The sequence below is a fragment of the Chrysochloris asiatica genome, unplaced genomic scaffold (assembly GCF_000296735.1).
Source record: "Chrysochloris asiatica unplaced genomic scaffold, ChrAsi1.0 scaffold00104, whole genome shotgun sequence".
NCBI lineage: Eukaryota > Metazoa > Chordata > Mammalia > Afrosoricida > Chrysochloridae > Chrysochloris > Chrysochloris asiatica.
The window spans coordinates 3,545,067-3,565,589 of record NW_006408622.1 but is presented as its reverse complement, the minus strand read 5'-3'; the positions used below and the strand labels follow the sequence as shown (position 1 = coordinate 3,565,589).

Genomic DNA, 20,523 nt, shown 5'->3' with positions numbered 1-20,523 from the left:
ACTTACCAATAACAACAGATAGTCCTTTAATGAAGAGAGTAATGTGGACGGGACCAGTTTCAACACACATCATATGACATTGGAAGGCAGGTCAGAGAAAAGGAAAAACACAGATGTTCACCTCCACTCCAGCCCAACAAGGTGTCTCTTAGGGGATAAGGAGTAAATAGCACCAGTAGGCTCCTTTGCAAAGTGTCCTAGATCTAAAGCCCAGAATGAAACGCATAACCGTTCTCCAAAGAAGGAAAAGCTGAAAAACGACATCATCTTTGGAAGCAAGAATCAAGGTGATAAAAGTTGAGTCCACCCATGACCTACCTCCTCAAGATTCCATTCAAGTCAGCATCCTAACTGGGCACCTCAAAAGGGAGGACCACCACCTCCATGTGGCATGGGGGGCAGCCTAGCCAAGGAGCCAGCTTGTGCTATGCCTCCCACTTCTCTCAGACACATGCCACATGTCACACAAAACCCCCAAGGCCTGCAGCAACTGAGAAATGGAGTCCACAAGAAGCCAAGTCTTGGACAACTTTCTCTTCCTGGGAAAGCAAACAGGAAGCAAATGAATTCCACTTGGAGTGCAGCCCTTGCATTTCAGCCTGGCCCACCCATCAGGTAGCAGCGGATAGTGTTCAGACATGTATTGTTTTGGGACTCGGCAGACGTTTTTGAAGACGTGGATCAGAGAAAGAATGGTGGCAAATCTTTATGCTTAGCTTGGTGCTTTTTGTCCTGAGCTACAGCCGCCAAGCCCTAGATTCTCTCTTTCTAGAACAACTTAGATTCCTTTCTTACAGTATTCCTAATAAGCCCTGATATTACAGGGTTATATCAGTAACTAACCAGAGAAATCTTGACTGGATTCATACCACCACACCCATGGCACAAGTACTTAGGTGAAAACAGTAAGTGAAATGCAAGAAAACAAAATAAATAGATGGTAGTACAGTCCAAGAAATATAAGTAAGTGCCTAGCAAAAAAAATCTCAACTAGATCTGACTAGAGAATTAACCCTGGAGAGGCCCAGCAAAGAGCAGTTCATGTGCAAATTGAGGAAAGCCTGTGTCTGCTGTGTGGCTCTGGGAGGGTCTCAGCTCAGGTGCCTTGATGCTCAGGCTCTGCCCAAGATAAAAAGCCCCAACACCCTGCCCACGTCCTGCTCCCTGGATTCCTTTCGGGAGGGTCCATGGCTTTCTGAGAAGGGCTTTCCAGATGGTGCCTGGCAGCAGCAGTGCCAAACTCCACAGCTTAAGTAAATGTTGCCATCACCCCATCCTGCCAGGAAAAGACAAGGGGGACCCACCACGTCTCTCAGCTTCTGTGACGTGCACTTCCCTCAGAGATCCGAAAGCCCCCTGCCAACTGCCTGTCCATCCCTTCCTGAACCCCTCCTGGAAAATTTCTCTGTATTTGCAAGCCTTGAGGAGGTCTCTCTTCTGAACTTGCCGCCCCATCAACAAGGGTGGAGGATGAATTTGTAGGATGCTGACAGAGGGTGTGTGTGTGGTGGAGGGCGGGGGTTTGAGGAACAAGGAGAGTTGAAGAACCCAGAAGGGCAGCAAGCAGGCCCAAGGGTTGCAGATGGCAAAGGTCCCAGCCCAGTCATCACACATTAAGGAAGTCTTCACAAATCCAATCTTCTGGTCTCTGCAGGTGTCTCCACCCCTACCATTGACACTCCAAAACAGCTCTAAGGTTAGAAGGGCTAAGTGCTTACTCAACCTCCGGCTTAACAAGCAGGGAGAAAAGCTCCCCACACTCTTTCCTCCCAGCACACTGCGGCAGCTCTCCATCTAAGGAGTCCCAAGCATCCCTGTTCTCTCCCCATAAGAATCCAATAGACTCTGGAGGGTCAGTCAAACAGGGCGAGTGCTGAAGCTTACTAGTGGCATGCTGACTTGCCCCTTCCTCTAGCCTCCCAAGGCCTCCAGAACTTTCTTTCAGAGGAGGGCAGTCCAGAAGTCCCACTGCATGTACTTCAGGAGTGTGATGCTTGTAAGTAGAGGGACAAAGCTTCCCACAAAAAGTGATTCACCAAAATAAACAACCTGGTAGAAAAGGATGGGCAGGGGAGCCCCCTAAAATGCTCCAGCTCTGCAGAAGTTTCTGCAGTGCCAACACCAAAAACAAGTACCACCATTGAGTTGATTCCCACTCAGGTGTTACAGAGCTGATCTACTCTACAGGCTGTTGTTGTTATATGCCGTGGAGTCGGTTCCTACCCACAGCGACCCTGTACAGGGTTTCCAAGGCTGTAAATCTTTACGGGAGCAGAAAGCCTCATCTTTCTGCCGCAGAATAGCTGGTAGTTTCAAACTGCTGACCTTGAGGTTCGCAGCCCGATTCTTAATGACTATGATCTTTGTAAAAGCAGTTTGCCAGCTCTTTCTTCCATGGGGTAACTGAGTGGCTTTGAACCTTGAGGTGGGCAGTCAATTACAAACCGCTTGTGCCACCCAGACTCCAGGGCTAAAACAGTGGGCATAACTGTCCACTTACCTGAAGGTATGGTAAGTGAACTGGTCAAAGGCAGTCCCTGGAAGCTCATAGAAAACTGCCTCTGACCAAACCCTCAAACAGGGGACACACTGTGGCTGTTTGCAAAGCAAACTGCTAATTCCAGTCAACACACCCAACAGTGGTGGCTAACAAAATGCTCAAGGTAGTGGCCAGGACCAGAGCGCTGAAGAACCTCCCATTCAAGTTAATGGGGATCCCGTCGTGGTTAATACTTCATGCTTAATTTTGAAAATTGACTGCTTAATTCTTTGCCTCATTGTAACCTGTCCTTAGCTAATCTGTGTTTTTCTTATTACCATTAAATTTATATTTAAATGAATGTGCGGTCCTCAGGTTTCTGTGTTAACATGCGTGCAGAAGTGAAGCACTGTGGAGCACTTCAGGCTTCTGAGAGCTTCTACACCCCCAGAGAGGAGAGGGGCATTGGCCACACAGTGCTCACCCTTCAGATGGGCCAGAAGAGACATGCAGGGGCCACCCAATCCAGGACTCCAGTAATTAGATCCATCCCGACCCTGAGCATTTCCCAGAAACAGGCAGGAACCTACGCAAGGTTACCCTGCTAGAACTCTCTGCCACCCCCTTTCAGAACTACACTCCCAATCCAGAGATTCTCAGTGTCCAGTACAGTTTCTCTCATTCAGAACTACTACCTGGCCGTGCTGCCGGCATGCCAAAGGGCAAGAGACGCAGCAAACACCCCAGAGCCCCTCTGACTATCCCCAAAGAATTGCTCTGAAACACGCGATGATAATGAAAGTTCACCAAGTGAACAGGAAGTTTATCAAGAGGAGCTGCTGGTAGGAGCCCTGCTCCCAGGAAAGGAGGAAGATGATGGGGGAAGGTTCTGCACACCGCCCCTCAATGGGCAGATCACACCCCAGCCCAGCGGGAGGTGGCTGGGAGCTCTGAGTTCTGCCCTATCCAACATGGGTAAGCCTCCCTCCACCCCATGTCGGAGGCGTATTAGTCTAGGCGGGCAGCTGCTGTGGCTCACAGGAAGGGCCCTCGCCAACGTTTGCCTGGGCACAGCTTTGACACACACAAGCCGAGCCTCTGTAAATCTCCACAAACACGGCGGGCTGCCTGCACACACTTCCACGTCGGGGACTAACGGCTGCATATGGCGCTTGGTTTTAACAGCTGAGCTTTAAAAAAGTGCAGCTTTTCATCTCCCTGTACCAGCTCCCAAATTAGGTGGGTGGGAGGGAGAGGGAGGGAAAGGAGGAGGGGGTGTGCAGGAAAAAAAAGGAGAAGCCAGTGGGGACAAGAAGCTTTCCACATTCCATTTGACTTTACAAGGAAGTTCAGCGGATACTCTGCTCCAAAAGTCAAAATTAAATCAGGTTCCCCGATTGACACGCCAGTTTCAAGTTATTGTTGGTGTTAAGTGCCATTGATCGGTTCAGACTCATAGCAACCCTGTATAGGTTTTCTAAGGATCAGTTGGTGGGTTTGAACCGCTGACCTTGTGGTTCACAGTCTAGTGGTGATCCTACAGAACCCAGGGGTAAAAAAAAGTGAAGGAGTTTATCTAAAAAGAAATCACTAACATGTTTTAGATTGGATTTTCTTTTTTTAAGTCAGTTATTGTTTTCCAAAGTTCTGTTCAACAAAGGGGTTAGTGGTCACAATGGCCAAGGGAACATGCCCTGGTCATTCAAATGCCCTGTCTCTCAGGGTGGAAGGCAGTTGGAATGGTGCAGGGGTAACAAACCTGCTAGGACAGTTCTCCTGGAATGGCCTGGAAGCTTTCACTTCCCGGTTTTTTCTGCTTCTCCTGACTGTCTTCTCTCTGCAGCCGAGAGCTCCCCTCTCCCCTTCCCAGCCCCCTGTTGCTGCTCGCCATCCCTGAGCTCCAGTATAAAGTTTGGCTTTTGCAGCAGGAAGCAGCTGGGCCAAGCAACCAGCGAATGATAATGACCTCAGAAATCTGCTGTTCGCTCGGCAACAATAGGGTGTTCAGTCTACTGGAAAATTGTGTTCATCAGCTAACTCTGCTCAGTTACTAATTGACATTGCCAAATATTTTAAGAACAATTGGAATGCACAAGCAAAAAAAAAAAAAAAAGAAGAAGAAGAAGAAGATCTTAATCCTCAGACTTAAATTTTTTTCTTCTACTTTTTCCCCTCCGCCTTCTTTTGGGGGCCTGGATTTGTATGTGTGTGGAACAGGCCGTGGTTATCGTGAAGGGGGGCTAGGAGAAGGAGACACACGAGAAAAAGACGTAGGAAAGAAAGAAAACCTATCATATCACTATACACCCGATGGAAAATGCAAGGGAGCCCTGGATAAAGGCCTTTGATGTTGTGTGGTCAATGGGCCTACATAGATAGAGACCCAGCACTTCAGGAATGTAACTCCAACAACAAAAAACAGAGCCTGCAAGGTTTCCAGCCCAGCTGATCAAATAATCCTTGTCCATTTCAAAATATTATACCAGAAATCGTAGGGGTTAACAATCGTTTCATTTTTGCATCTCTCCCTGGTTTTCCATTGATCAAGTAACTTAGCCAACTTTATTTAATGAACAGAGGGTCAACGCATTCAATTACCCCTGCCCCATCATCAAGACTTCAATTATCCCCACTCCAAAATTATGGGGAATGCAGAAGGTAACTGCCCTGTTGGATATAATGAACAGTATCGTTTTTTAGTACATTAAGTTTTAATTATTCTGAGCATGATTTCCGATGCAAAATCAGAAGAAACAGAACTGTAGTGGTTTTCTTGACTGAGAGTAAAACAAGGGCCCAGGCAGTGACTTCTAAGAGATTTTAGGGAAAGATGCTGAGATTAATTCCATCAGAGCGTTTGCACGCAAGCCAGAAACAGGGATGCATCTAAGCATCCACCCTGCTTTCTAAATGTCATAAAAGAGTAAAATTTATAAGCTGCGGGCTTGCTTTCCAAATAGTTCCCCTTTGCCTTGTACATGGAGGCAAAAATGACATCGATGATAGTGTGAAATTATGAGTAAGTCAAACAATAACGAAAACAAAAATAAAACAAAGGGAGAAGACAGGAAAACGATCTGTTTGACTAGTTTGGTCCATTTTCTGTTAGAAAATATGACCTCTCAATTTGTCAAAGGCCCTGGTTTTCACAGTTGATCTTAAGCTTGGTTCTCAGCAGTTTGGAGAGCCAAAGAACAAACACATTTTCTGGTTCACTGGAATCATTTTCACATGTTCACTGATTCAAACATTCTTTTGCTCACATAACAAACAGCTGCATCCCACATTAGCCTAGCCAGTGACAGTCACCCATTGCGGCAATAACTGTTTGATTGCAAACTTGACCCCTTCTTCAGCTCGGTCTGAGCAAGACATTTTTAAACAGCCACTCTGTTCCCAATCCTCCTTTGCAAAGAATTACATCAGATAACAAAGGACGTGTCTGCCACTCATTGTAAGCCTTCTTCTGGAGATCTGTTCTAAGAGGCTCTCTGTAAAAAGGTTTTTATGATGAATTCAGAACTACTATCATGTTAAGAGCAGCAATTTATAAAGAAGAATCCATTGGTTCAGATCTGAAAAAATAGTTTCTCAGGCCCTACTGACCCAGTTTCCAACAAAAAAAAAGAATCAAGTGATGCAAATTAAGTTTTGTGACATTGTTATGCCGTCTGAGAAATTTGTAAAACGGTGGTTTGCAGTTATTTCTTAACAGAAGCCTTGATAAGTATTTCTTTCTTTACATAAGGGCTTAAGGCTCCCTCCCTTTTACCTTGCAGGTTTTTAACAGGTAATAATAAAATACTTATTGTGCCAAGATTCTCATTTAAATGCTTATTTTCATCGTACTTTATACAAGTCACACTTGTTAGAAAGAAGAAGAAAAACGAACTAGATTTGGTGAAGGGTCACAATTCCAGGAAAAGCTAGATGTCCCAGGCAGGCCTGCATATTTGGATTTGCAGATTGGTCTGCCATCATTTTGCCTACTTAGTCCTAATATTATGAAAGACTCTAATGAAAGGAAAAAAAAATTATAAAATGCTTCAGTGAGGAAAATGTACGAAAAGTTAACTGCTCCTATAATTCTCTTTTGAAGCACGGTTGGTTCTTTTAAACAACATGGATTTTTTTCCCCCCACCAAGTGTTTAGAGATATGGAAGCAACAGAGATAGGAATAGCACGAGGCTATCACTTGGCCAGAAGGTGAGAAAAATACGGTAAACACATCATTAATGAAGCCGAACATTTGGTGTCAGGATATTCAGCAGAGACCTTTTCATTTCAGCAGGTCTGGGGAGAAGGATGGAAATCTGTCAACGTGAACTCCACGTCACTCCAGAAACTTAGGAGAGCCAGGTTGCTCTCTGCTTTCTGGCCCTTATAGGTCTCCAATCTAAAAACAGTGAGACCACACTCCCCAGAAGAGGGGACCCCTTCAAGGGAGCCCAGAAAGAGTCGCTCCTGGCAGTTGATTTCCTGGCATTTTGCTGCCTCCGCGGGCGGCGGAGAGATCCGTTCTTATAGAGTTCCCTCATCAGGAAGTGACTCTTGAAGACCTTTCCCTTGTGTCTTCCGGTGTTTCCTGTAGTAGTCGCTTCAGGTTCCAGGTAGCATGACCTCACTCCTTCATGGTACTCATCGCCCTGGTTAGTGTCTTCTCAAGTGTCTCACCAGCAATAAATCGCAAACGTGTCTAGGACTCCTCAGTAGACACTGTGTTTCATGGGTATTTAAGCCCCAGCATTAAGTGCTATTGAAATCTCTGGAATGTGCAGCTGAGATTTATGTATTTTAACAATTCTTTACTGGTTTGTAATAAGCCAGCAGCCTCATACTTTATATTTAGATTAATTTGGTCCTGGAAGAAGGACATACTGAAGCATGACAATAACAACAAAACTAAATTGCATCTACTTAATAACTGTAGTAGTGCATTGCCTCCAATGCTAAAATATTCATTGAAACTGAAGGAATAGAGGGAGAGAAGAAGAAGAAGAAACTTTAAAAAAAAAAAAAAAAAAAAAGACCCGCAACAGTCTCCTGGCCCAGCTTTGCCAGTGGGCAGTGCAGTTCCTTGAGGTGCCTCAAACTGTCTTTCATTTTCTAGACTTAATGGCTGATTGCAGAAATCAATGTTGCCATTAGTAACAGGGTTTTTGTTATGGCATGATTTCCTCTGTTGTTAGGCTGCAGAATGATTACAGTATTAGCGAGGTGCTTTCTTTACAAAAGGCTAGAGATATAACTTTCAATTTACTATCCATTAGTAAGGGGCCTTGGAAATATGGATGAAGGCAACATCTTACCTGCTGTTACGTAGCGATTTTAATTTAGCCATCTTAGGCTAGTAGGCTTTTTTTTTTTTTTTTTTTTTTTTTGTTTTTTTTTTTTTTTCATACTGGGCCAGGAAGCTTCAGCATTTCACAGACATTTTGATGACAGATTTTCAGCTCTGCTATTTTAGACCCCAAAGCTGTATTACCCGTGTACCACAGTACAATTTAAGACACGCAACCACGCATCTGTGTTTCAAACCTCTGCATCTTTCTAAACCATCAGAGGGAAGTGTCATGGTTCTTCAGGTAATATGGACCCAACAGATAGGCCACATTGCAATTTTGGAAGGGGACGGGAAGTAGATTTAGTGGAGGGAAGGAGTCTAGACCACAGGGGAGAGAGTTATGGAAATACACTATGGGAAGAGATGGTGAGGGTCTCAACTTGCATATTCACAAAACAGATGGTCCCCAAAGTCAGCCCAGGGATGCTGAGATGAAGCAATGGCAGGTGGAGTCAGGCCATGGAATGGGGTTCCACAATTGCAGGGGGTGGGCAGCCAGTGTCCCATCAGAAAAGGGGCTCTCTATGCCCCAGGTTCAGCACAAGGGGGAAGGTTAAACTTACTTTTCTCAGAGCCATTATTCAAGGGAAGACCAAGAGTTTAAGTGACAGTCTTCCCTTGTGGCACGCAGCAGAAAAGGAGAACTGGCTTGGGAATGGCATTGCTTAGTGTCCAGCCCACCCATCAGACTCCATCCAACCACACTCAGATAGGACTTTGAAGAGCAACCAAGATCCTTCTCCAGCTGAGGCCGAGGGGAAGACCATCCTAAGAGCGGCTTCCCCCAATGAGGGTGTCGCCGTCTTCCTCACCCACCTACCTGAAGAGGATGGTGAGGAGGGGTGCGGGCTGTCTTCCTGGGCACTCCCGGTCTGAGAGAGGCCCCCGCCGACCCCGCTCTCCTCGGTGACGTTGGAGGAGCCTGGTGTGGTGGAGCGGCTCACCGACTGGGACTCCTGGTCACTACCGGAGCCACGCCTCTCGTCCAGGCACGTGTGCAGCCCGTCCTCGTCACTCTTGCGGTCCCGCTTGTGGACACGGGAGTGTACGACCACCTGGTGGTAGGTGCGGAACACCCGGCCACAGTCAGGGCACTCAGTGGGCTTCTCCTTCAGGCTTCCGTGACCCTGCAGGTTGTAATCAAGGGCCTGGTTCAGCCCGTGTGACAAAAAATCCCGACTGCCTTCTAAAGGGTCGAGTTTACTTGGTAGGTCTCGCTGATTGCCCACTTTAGTGCTGTGAACCAAATCAGCAGGCATTTTCTGTTTGGAGCCATCTGCTCCCACTAACATGTACTCCCGCTTCTCTTTATCAAACATCACTCCGGCGTTTGCCAGAGTGTCTTCGTGGTTACGCTGTAGCTGATGCTCTTTAGACAAGAAGCCATGTTCCATGACCATGCCCCTGGCCATGAGCTGCCAAGCCTGATAGCTGTTCACGGGGTCCATCTCTGCTGCTTTGGCCGCCGCCTGCAACCGCTCGATGCAGCTGGATTTCAGTGGGGGTACAAGGTTGAGGCATCCCAGGAGTGAGTGTTTGTCTCCCTCGGGGACACCGTGGGCCATGCTGGAGATGGGAGACAGCAGCTTGCCCAGGACCTCCTTCTCCTTCATGGGCAGCTCCCCTTTGCCAAAGAGCTGGCTGGGCTCGCTAAGGCTAGCTTTGTCTGGGGTCACGAAGCCACTCTGCAGGCAGGAGAGATACCTGGAGTACAGGTTGGCGTGGGCCTCCTGGGACATGCTGCCCATGGGTACGGGCACCTCAGGGTCACTGGGAGACTTGTTCTTCACAGAGAGCTTGTTGAGGTGAACCTTCATGTGGTTCTTCAGGAACCAGGGTTCTTTGAAGCGCCGTCCGCAGATCTGACAACAGTGCTCAAAGGAGTCTTTGTGCTTCCTCATGTGGCCTTTGAGGAACCACGCCTGGCTGAACACTTGGCCGCACACCTCACAGCGGAACTCGTTGGCTGACTGCTCCCCGCCACCATTGGGGCCCTGGCCCTGGGCCGACTCGGCAGTGATGTGGGCCTTCTCCACGTGACTGATGAGCTCCTCCTCCTGCGAGGCCGCGAAGTCGCACAGCGTGCACTTGTAGGGCTTGTGCAGGATGCGGATGTGGCGGTCCAGCTCCTCCCGTTTCTTGAATTTGCCCTTGCAGAAGGTGCAGCGGAAGCCAGCTGCCGGGGCCACCACGTCCTCCTGCACACTGGCTGGCTTGGGCGAGGGCACCGGGTTGGCGACATCAGGGATGCTGTGGTTGGTAGGCAGGGCTAGGTTGCAGGTGGCCAACGGGGTCTGCTGGGTCTGAAGCGGGGGCTTCAGGTCAGGCCGAGGCTGAAGCAGGCTGCTCTTCATCTGCTTGTCCCGCAAGATGGCCCTCTCCTCCAGTTCATGCAGAAGGCGGTTCTCCTCACGCACCCGCCCGCGCCCCTTGCCCAGGTTGCCCAGCTTGTGGGTCCGCAGGTGAATCTTGAGGTTCCCCTTCTGGGCTGCCCGGTGGTCGCAGTAGGGGCACTTGAAAGGTTTCTCTCCGGTGTGGGTACGCATGTGCAGGGAGAGGATGCTGTTGAAGCGGAAACGCTTGCCGCACAGAGGGCACGGGTATTTGCGGTTTTTGCGGGCATCGTCCTCGATGTCACTCATTTGGGACATGATGCCTAGGTTTTGCCCATTGAGGAACTGCTGCAGGTCCACCCTGCCATTGAGGCTGGTGTCCACCTCCCGACCCAGCTGGTTGGCTAAAAGCGCCATCTGACTGCCCATGGGCTGGCCACTCATGGGCACGTGGGCCTTATCATCCAGGGGCGCAGAGGTCTTCTCCTCGGGGTTTGGCCGCGGATGCAACTCAGGGAAGGCATGGCTGAGCTGCGAGGTGATCTGGTGCAATTTCTGACTCATGGCATACTGACCATTAAGAATGGGACCGCTCAGGTGGGGCTCAGCTTCCGGCACCGCCGAGGAGACGCCAAGGCACAGACTCGCTTCTTCCATCCCTGAAAGTAAAGGGAGAGTTCAGATGTGTGCCAGCCACGGTGGCGCAATGAATCAACAGCATCAGCTGGCGGGGAATTTGCATTTCATGCCTTACCTACACATAATAATGCTAAGGAATTAGAGTCAAAAACAATAATAAAAAAATGAATTATTAAATGCCAATTATGCAATACGGCATCGCTCTTCCAATTTGTTTTGGGGATAGATAGTGGTCTTTGTATTTTCTATTTACAGACTGCTATTATTCATTCACATTTAAATTATTAATGTTTTACCACTTTCAACACCTACTAACAAATCCAGGCTCTACGTGTTTAACTTCTCCACCCCGCCCCCCACCTTTTGTAGCACCTGTACCTGTTGGTTTCGTTCAAAAGTTTGCCTCAAGAGCAGAATGGCTTTAACTGCAAGACCAAATAAACTCTCACTTGGAACTTTTGTTCCCATTTACAATATTCCAACACATTCACCAGTCTGAGATGAAAGAGATCATTTTATGATTTGGCCAAAAAAGAAAAAAAAAAAAGGAAGAAAAAGAAGAAAAATCCCGTGGCATGATATTTACGGGTACATAATAAAACAAGATAATGTTTTGGGAAAAAATAAAGTAAAGGACAGGCTTTAGAACAATAAAAGGGATTTTGCTTTAGTCAACAAAAAGTGCAGTAATATCTCATTAAGCTGATTAGTATTCTGCTTAGAAACAGTACTAGGTGCTGTAACACATGATTATAATCATAAAAATCCTTCAGTGTTTGCAAGGAAGCATTAACGAGGTATATTAAATTTTAAGGAGACTGCGAGTAGCGGCTTTGCAAACCTCTGAGATTAAGATTTAACCCTTATGTGACGAAACACTGTTATTTTGTCATTTGGTAACTGTGCCCATCAAAAGAAGCATAAATTATCTCACGACAGAATCTTAATTGATTGTTGAGACTCCGCAAATTTTGGTGGCGGTAAAAAACTTACACCTCCAATGGGCTCTCCCTGTCCTTCAACTGGCAAGATAGCTGAGGCAGGGACTTTGATTGGGTTTAAAGAGATCTTTTATAGAACTAGATAAAAACCAATTAAAATCCAGGGACGCTGCCATAGGAAGTCTCACCAAGTTTGAGTGTTTTTAATAACTTTCCCAATATACAGTAATGAGTACAAATTGTACCTGCAGTATGTGTTTTGCAGAAAATTAGAACTCAAAGCTGTTTGTTAAACACTAACACTCAAAGCCGGTCTGCATAATTGTCTTTAATAGTCCTTTCTGCTCCTTCTACAGCCATGCAGGGAAGCGAAATCCTTGCCATTTGGGGGCTGGAGAGGGAAGAGCCCCTTCTCCACCAGAACACATGGGAGCTCGCCTTTGAAAGACAAGGAGCCCCTATCTCGTGTCTATTTCCAGATCTGCCTTCCACCTGAAGGAGCCCAAATGTGTTCCCGCCTTTGGAACCTGTTTTGTGCATCTAGCCTCTTTTTATCCCAATGTTGAGATGTGATGGCCAGCCAGGTGGTCCAGGAGTCACACTCAGTTCCAGCCACGACGGATTCTTGGGCCAAACAGCTCCCTCTGGGGGCCTATGGGGACAGAGCTCAACTGTGGAGGAAGAACATTCAGCCCCAGTTGGGGCTGGGGCTGCAGCTTGCAGGGCCTCCCGCCAGGGCGACTACACCTGTCGTGGATGGTCTCCAGCGGGAATCCTGACTTCCTTGGCAAGAGGAGAGGAGCTGCAGTTCCATTTTGCAGGGGAGAGGAAGAAAATAAACATAGATATTTGTTTCCAGGAGGGAGAAAGACTCCATGGTGGTACAGGGGTAACTGTCTATGAATGACCATGTCCACAAGCTACAGCCAGGAGCTCTGGTAGCATAGTGGTTATGAGTCAGGCTGCGAACCGCAAGGTCAGCAGTTCAAAACTACCAGCTGTTCCAAGGGAGAAAGATGAGGCTTTCTGCTCCCATAAAGATTTACAGCCTCGGAAACCCTGTACAGGGTCGCTATGGGTCGGACCCGACTCGATGGCACTTAACAACAACAACAAACAAACTCACAGAAGGAAAAATAAAAAAGGCTCATTTGGAGACAGCTTGTTGGTGGTGATTATGTGCCGTGGAGTCAGTCCCGACTCATAGCAACCTTGTACAGGGTTTCCGAGGCTGTAAATTTTTACAGGAGCAGAAAGCCTCATCTTTCTCCCATGGAACAGCTGGTAGTTTCGAACTGCTGACCCTGAGGTGAGCAGCCTAATTTGTAATCACTATGCTACCAGAGTTCCTTTGGAGACAGGTAAGAAAGAAGTAATTTCCCATGGAGATGCTTTCACTCATTCAACAAACTTGCTGAGTTCCCACAGAGGCTCTGTCTTTGGCACTGAAGGCACAAGATGGACAAGACTGGATGGCCGGGCATTCGTGCACCTGCAGCCACCACTCAGCAGGGAGGCCCGGGCTGTGTGGGCAGCGGCTGCTGAAACAGGACTGCCCACTTGGTTAGTGGCCCCCGGGACTCTGTCCACAGTCCTTTCTCTACCTTTCCAACACTGTCCAGCTGAGCTGGATCCTCTCCTGAGCAAACAAGGGGCATGACCCTGAGCCACATGGGAGTACTCAGGATGCTATCCAACAGCATTGTGGAAGTTTGAAAAGTCTAGAGCCAACATGGCTGGCCTACTTCCAAAGGCTGCCCAGTTGGCCCGCTCAGAAGACATGAATCCAGGAAGACGGGCTATTTTCAGGTTGCTGCTGATGAACTGACGCAAATTCCGCAGGAGGGAGAGGAGGAAGAATTTGCAGTGCAGCAAGACTACAAATCAGGTTGGATGAGGGGGCATCAAGATGAACACCATCCTTCTGAGCTGCCCCCACCCCTCATTCATGCTGAACACGTAAAGCCCAACTTGCCAATGAATGAACATGGGGAGTTTTCAAGTTCAGTTTGGGTATGGCATTTTTTTTTTTCATTCTGTTCAAATAAATTTTATTTTCAGAATCAACAAAGCTTTTTAAACATCCTTAAGCAACAGGTCTTCAGATGGATGCTAATCCTGAGGTCCCAGCTGAAGGGAGATGGAATATGCTAGAATGTATCACACACGCTCTTCAGAGTTGGGTCCTTCTTGTGATTCAGGGCTCCAGCTCACGTGTCTCCTCCCAGAGGTCCTCTCTGCCCACCCTGACTGAAGTCAACACTCCCTACTCCCTTGCTAGCCCATTGATTTTGTTTCCCTTTATCGTACGTAGCATTATGACAAGTTTAGTTGTTGACGCTTCTCCAGGAGAACAGTGAGCGTGTCTGCCTTGGTCACAAATGAAACCCCAGAGTCTAGAGCATTGCTGTTTCATTTTGGGGTCAGTATGTCTTGACTGAGTGGATAAATGAAAGTACAGAGCACTGCAGTATAAACACAGGTCATACCAGAAATGAAGCCACGGAGGCAGCAACCCTCACCCCAATCTCATGTGATCCAATCTCAGCTTGTCCACAAGTCCAAAATATCTACAATCAGAACCTATCAGAATTAGAAGGATCTCTGGTTACTAACCAGGACCTGGGGCCCAGAAGTCATCAACTGAAAGCAACCCCCCCCAACACACACACACACCAGGTCCCTCACCCTCTGTGTCCATGGAGACCATCCCATGGGCCACGGCTGATAGCTTTGCTGATACACAAGAGGATTCAGAGAGAGAACGAAGCAATACGCTCCTTCGGAACTAGGATGTTGCAATCCTCTGCCTCTCTGAGCATGAGTATCAGAAGGAGCAGGGAGAAGCCTGGATGGACAAAGCCCCCTGGGAAGCAGGGCTGCAGCAGACCAGCATCTTAGAGCCCTCTGCGTCCTGACATCCCAGGATTCCAGCTGCAGGTGCAGTGACAGTCGCTGCCACAGATCAATCCTAACGGATGCCTGCTACTTGACTCACAGCAAGAAGGGGGAGTGTGAGTTCTTGGAAGGAGCACAGGGTAATTGGAGTGCTGTCCCTGGGCCAAAGCAGTCGAGGCAGGACGAGCTGGCCTCAGGCCCAGCCTGGGACTCACAAAACCTGGCTGGTCCCAATTTCTCCAACCTTGACATTTCCCCATCCAGAATGCATTTTCCCTTTAACTCAACCATTCAGTAAATATAGAATACTGACCAGGACCTTCTATGGACCTGCCCTCAAGGGCATCTGAGTCCAAGGGGGGGCAGTCCAATCAAGGCCACAAATAACAAAGAAGCACTGAAAAGGTCCCTGAGAGGCTGAATCTGAAGTTCAGAGAAACCAGAAACCACTTGCAGCTGCTATATATAGAAGTGTGTGTGTGTGTATGTGTGTGTGCATCACATAGGTCTATGTTGAGGGAGGACAGGGATTCCCTAACTTCTAGCACTCTTGAACCATATACAAATGCAGGCATTGAGGAACCAAGGGAGCATGTATCCCGCTGGGAAAGGATTGGGTCAAGCAGCCAGCCCTAGCTAGCACTTGTGAGCTGGAGGAGGTAGACCCCCTGCAGACTCTGACATTCTGATGGAAGGTCTTATTACGCCTTTCACCCAGGCCTCCAGGGAGCAAGCATGGGAACATGCCTTCCCTTTGAAATCACGCTGTCCCTTCCCAGGCACTGTAGTAGTGAAGACCTACCCATGCCTCTGGAGGGCCCGCCTCTCACAGCTACTCCTTACCCCGTGTCCTGACACACAGCCGTGCACCTGCCTGGTCACTGTTTCCCAGGAACATTGGAGCTGGCATTCACTCAGCAGCAAAGCTCATACCAGGCACCTGCAGTGTACCTGGCTCTGGACCTAACACCTCAGACAAGGTCCAGGGGTGGAGGGGACCATCTCTAACAGTCAGGGACCAGCAGAAGGTGGACCACGACCAAAGGTATAAGGCAACTGGGTAACTCGAACCTTGTGAGTGAGTTATACAATCACCAACCTGCCCTACTTCCCTAGGTAGAAAAACCTTTAGCACGATTAAAACCACAAAAACAATCTACTGAACAATAAAAGCAGCTTACCCTGATCTCATGGCCTCAGCCTGAAGCATAAAAGGGAGAAAATCAATGAACACTGTTTGGCTGATGGAAGGAACCAATGAATATGTCATTTACCAAACATGGAAAGGCAGCCCTATGTCCTTACTGGACATGGACAGCTAAAGTTCATGGGAAATTTTCTGTCTGCTCCGACATGGAAATGCTACAACATTTTATCCCAGTTCTGACCCTCCCCTGAACACCAATGGAACAAGGTACTGCCAACAGCCAACGGGACAGTCAAGCTTGGTGAGGAAGTCTTGGCCACCATGTCATTCCCCCTGTGAAAATGCCTGGGCCTCACCTCTGACCAAGAGAAGGGGCCCTGGGTAAAAGTTACTGAACCCTAGAGGTTTTCTTCTTGAGCTGAGCAATTTCACATTTTATGACCAGCATCTCAAACCCACCATTGACTGAACGGATTATCACAGTATATTGGGTTTCACTCTTCCCATCATCGCAGGTATAGTGGTCCATTCAGCAGCCTTTGATGGTGCTAATGGTTATTTTGATTTTGCATTTCCTCCTTCAAGCCGATTTCCTGTGATATCAATGACAAAAGTTTTCACTTAACTCTTCAAATAGAGAACCTAATTGTATCTTTCACTCAAAATGAAATTTAAAACTATCAGGACTCTAGAAATGCCAGCTGCTATGAGTCTAAATAAATTTTACACAAAAACACAGTTTCATTTCATTTTGCTAGCACAGGAAAAAAAAAAAAAAGTAATCTTATGAATAGTCCAAGAAATATAGATCTTGCCAGTAAGTTGCATGAAAGAGCTTTATCCTTATACCATGAAAAAGAATAGTTGGGAAGTAAAAGGACTTTCAAAATAACCATTTCAACTGGATTTTTAAAAAATCAAATCTTGTTGTCTGGCCTAGCACAGCTAAATATTCCTTTTCTCATGAACATGGGTAAAAGCACTCAGCTACCAACGTGAGGGGCTTGAGTTCACACCTAGAAGAGACTCGAAATAACTTTGTGGATTTTACACAAAATATTCTTGCAACACACAGTCTGGTAGCAAGAAAACCCCTTTACAGGGGGTTCAAAAGACCCTTACTCCTTCTCCATGCCCCCCCTCCTTTCTTATACGCAGGGTAAGCAGTATTCAAGACAACTTCACCGAGAATACAATGGCTTTTTATTAAATGCTATTTTTTCCCCCAGTTGTTGTAGCTCACACTGTTTAACTAAGGTTGTTGTAAGCATAGCAAACTCCTGTTCTGAAATACAGAACACCAGACTACTGAACCTTTTCGGGGTCATTAAACAGCTGTAAACATTATTACAAAAATAAACCCGAGATTTCATGCTTACATTTTGGCCTAGAGCTTGCTATGCTGAGCAAGGACATTTTTTCATCTCTTACAATCAACGCTGGTGACATCTGGGCATCCAAACAAATTACATCACAAACATTACTGAGGTGGGCAGGATACTGAGTGCTTTATTTGCCAGATGATTAATAGATGAACACAAGGCCAGTACAATTGACCCATTCCGGTTTGAATGATGTGTAGACAATACTAGGAGACAGGGCCAGAAATAGTTAAACCCTTGCTGAATTTATTAATGAAAATACTGTATTCATATCTGGCTGTGGAGTATGGTGGCTGCAAAGCCAGGAGAGTCAAGTTGGAAAACATAGGCAAACTCTCCAATTTCCCCTTGAGCATGGAATGTAGGCCAAAGTTAAGGGCCTTGTTGCCTCCAGTGGTGAGGGAGACTCAACTGAGCTGGCTTAAAGCAGAGTCTCATGTATCCCAGGTGGTTCCTGTATTGGTGGGATCGGAGTTGGCAGAATTAAGCAAAAAGAAAAGAGGCATGAAAATGCCATCTCCTTGGAGACTTTGGCTGATTCCAAAACTCTCAAGGGTAAAAAGATCTTTCAAACCATGTTGGCTTTTATAGTCTGGGTTGAAACTGCAGACTAGAACTGAAGATGGATAATGAGACCATCTGATGAAATAGGCTACCCAGCCACAAACATCTTCTCAGAGTAGAGGAGGCTTCTGGTATGAGATCCTGAGTCACTGCCCACACTACGCAAATCCAGATACATAGGTGCGGGGGTGGAATGAAAATAACCTCACCTAGAGTGGATTTGTCAGACCAGTGGTGGTGGTGGTGGTGTGCCATAGAGTCGGTTCCAACTCATAGCGACCATGTATAAGGTTTCTAAAGGTTATAAATCTTTACAGGAGCAGACAGAGTAATCGTTCAATAATGTAACAATAGCCATCATGATTATCATTATCTTCATCATCTTCACCTCCATCACCACATCATCTTCTTCAGCACCATTTTCATCAGCTAGTACAGTCTCTGCATCATCTTGTTCCTCATAAACATCATCTTCTTAACTATCATCACAACATTTTTTTAATGCTTACTATGGACCAAAACCATGCTAGATTCTTTACAATCATTATCTCATTTTAGCGTTACACAACTTTTCTTGATAAGCACTATTATTATTTCGATGGACTCCTGGTGTGACACTGTAGAATAAGCACTTGACTGCTAACCATAAGGTCAGCAGTTCAAACCCACCAGTGGCTCCTCGGAAACCCTACATAGGGTTGCGATGGGTCAGAACCAATTCAACAACATTTAACAACAACAGGATTGTTATTTCCATAGTAATAAGGAAACTGGAGCTCAAGAAATGTAAGTTATACAAGGGTTCCTGAATGTAGAGCCCAAAGAAGACATGCTAGTAGACAAGTTGGCTTTCCATGGCCACACCATATTGGGTACCAGCCTTCAGTTGCCAGTTCTTTCATTTGCAATGTGCATGGAGGTATGAAAACCAGAGGCAGGGACAGGCTCAAGGAGACAAGCAGCAAGAGACGTCACAAACACATGTCCCGGGAAATAGAAACATGCAGCACATGCCCCAGAGAAAGAGCTCAGGGGCTGGTGTGTGTTAGGTGGCACTGTGGCTCTGGAAATGTGTCAAGTCACACAAAAATGTATTTAGAGACTCTTGTTTTCTTAATATCTATAAGGGCTGATGCACCATCCCATGTCTTGTATCAAGTGGGTTACTTCCCCAATGAAACTAATGGAAGGAGAATGACTCCAAGTTCCACAATGTGCATCCAAGTGACAGCTCTTCCACTGGTATCCGTGTGACTCTGGGTCCCTCAGTCACCTTCTAGAGCCTCTGTTTTTTTTCTCTGTAGAATGGACTGATATTAATTGCCCTGCTCACTTCATAAGGTCTTAAGCAAAGCAAACGGGATTGTGGAAGATAAAATGTGGCTCTTAAGCTATAAAAGACTTCCCATGCTTGATAACTTTTAGCTCTCTAGATCCAGAAAGGACCTTACTAAAAGAAGAGAGGGGCAGGCCAGAGCCACAGCAGGTAAAAGCAGTCTGTGAGCGCCCACTCCGCGCCATCTTTATTGGTGCATTTGTACAGTGGGACTTGTATCATTTAATAGCATCTTCAAATGCCCATGGTTGGCAAGAAGTGGGGGAGATCTAGAGATCTATAAGAAAGACCCAGTCTTTGCCTTTGAAAGCCAACTCTGGAAAGGAGATACATGGACCCACAAAGGCAAGAGAACAAGGTCAAGTGCTGTAAGATTGAGATTTACTATGAGGCTAGGAGTAGTGGAGTGAGCATACAGCAGAGGAAGGGAAGGGAAGGCCATGCATGGAGATAAGGACTGGGAAGAAGCCAGAGTTCGGCTGAGCACTGAGGCGGTAGAAAGCAGTAGAAGAGAGAGCCTATGTAAAATGTGGACCCAGCATAGAATGTCCTGGGACAACTAGCTGGGTACAGACAAAAATGCCAGCTCAGGGAGTATGGAGGTTATAGACTGGGCACAAAAAAGGCTCAAGAAGTACTTAATACTCTGTGTCTTATACATAACATAGATGCCTCTCACTGCCTGCTGGAGCCATAGTATTTCCATCAGCTTCCTAGAGGAAAATGCCGAGAGGCTGAGATTCTGTGTATGAACGATCCAGTCAGCCCACAGAAGCCTGCCACATGGCAACCACTCTATCATAGGGCTGGCAGGTCACTTCTTTGGCAAAATGTAGAAGACAACAGCAGCTCCCTGTGCCTATGGACAGCTGGACAAGGTATTTTTCCATCTTATGTGGCTCAGAGAAGATGGAGAAAAATTAAGGGAGAAAATAAACTCCTGAATCACAAACTAAATGCCTGGAAGTGTGGTGGTGAGGGTTCTTAGGCATGAGAGAGAATCAAGTGCTTAGTTTAGAAAAAACATTGCTCTCCCCTCCTCTCTTTCTCCAAATGGCCATCTCTCCAGAGACCCACCGGGAAGCCTTCTTGAAGTTCCCTCAGACTTGAAGACCTGAGAAACCCATGGGAACTCTCTGGATCTCTCTTGATATGACTGGACACCGGAAGCTACCTGAGAATAGGGGTCTTATCAGTTCTTTATCGGCAGCTCCTGAGCACACAGCCCAACCCAAAGCCTGTCTTCTCACGAATCTGGGGAGTGAAACAAAGATTAAGCTCAAGGTAGAGATTAGATTAGGCTGTAGTCCAGAGCAGTAACATCACAAGAAGGCAGGCAAAGATCCAGCCCTCTCCCTATCTCTGGGATCTAAGCCACTGTGAAACAATGCCTCCATTTCTCCCAAGTGGATGGTGTCAGGGAAGAAAATGGCCCCTAAATTTGCTGTCACTGATTTAT

At 46.9% G+C, this 20,523-nt stretch overlaps 1 protein-coding gene across 1 annotated transcript in view; it reads right to left on the bottom strand.

The window, feature by feature from the left end:
- Nucleotides 1-10,818, bottom strand: part of ZNF536 (zinc finger protein 536) — a 132,358-nt gene extending 121,540 nt beyond the window's left edge. The window contains exon 1 of the mRNA XM_006867302.1: nucleotides 8,645-10,818. Within this exon, the coding sequence (XP_006867364.1) occupies nucleotides 8,645-10,814 (2,170 nt within the window). The 5' untranslated portion in view covers nucleotides 10,815-10,818. The remainder of the gene's footprint in view (nucleotides 1-8,644) is intronic.
- Nucleotides 10,819-20,523: the final 9,705 nt, after the last annotated feature.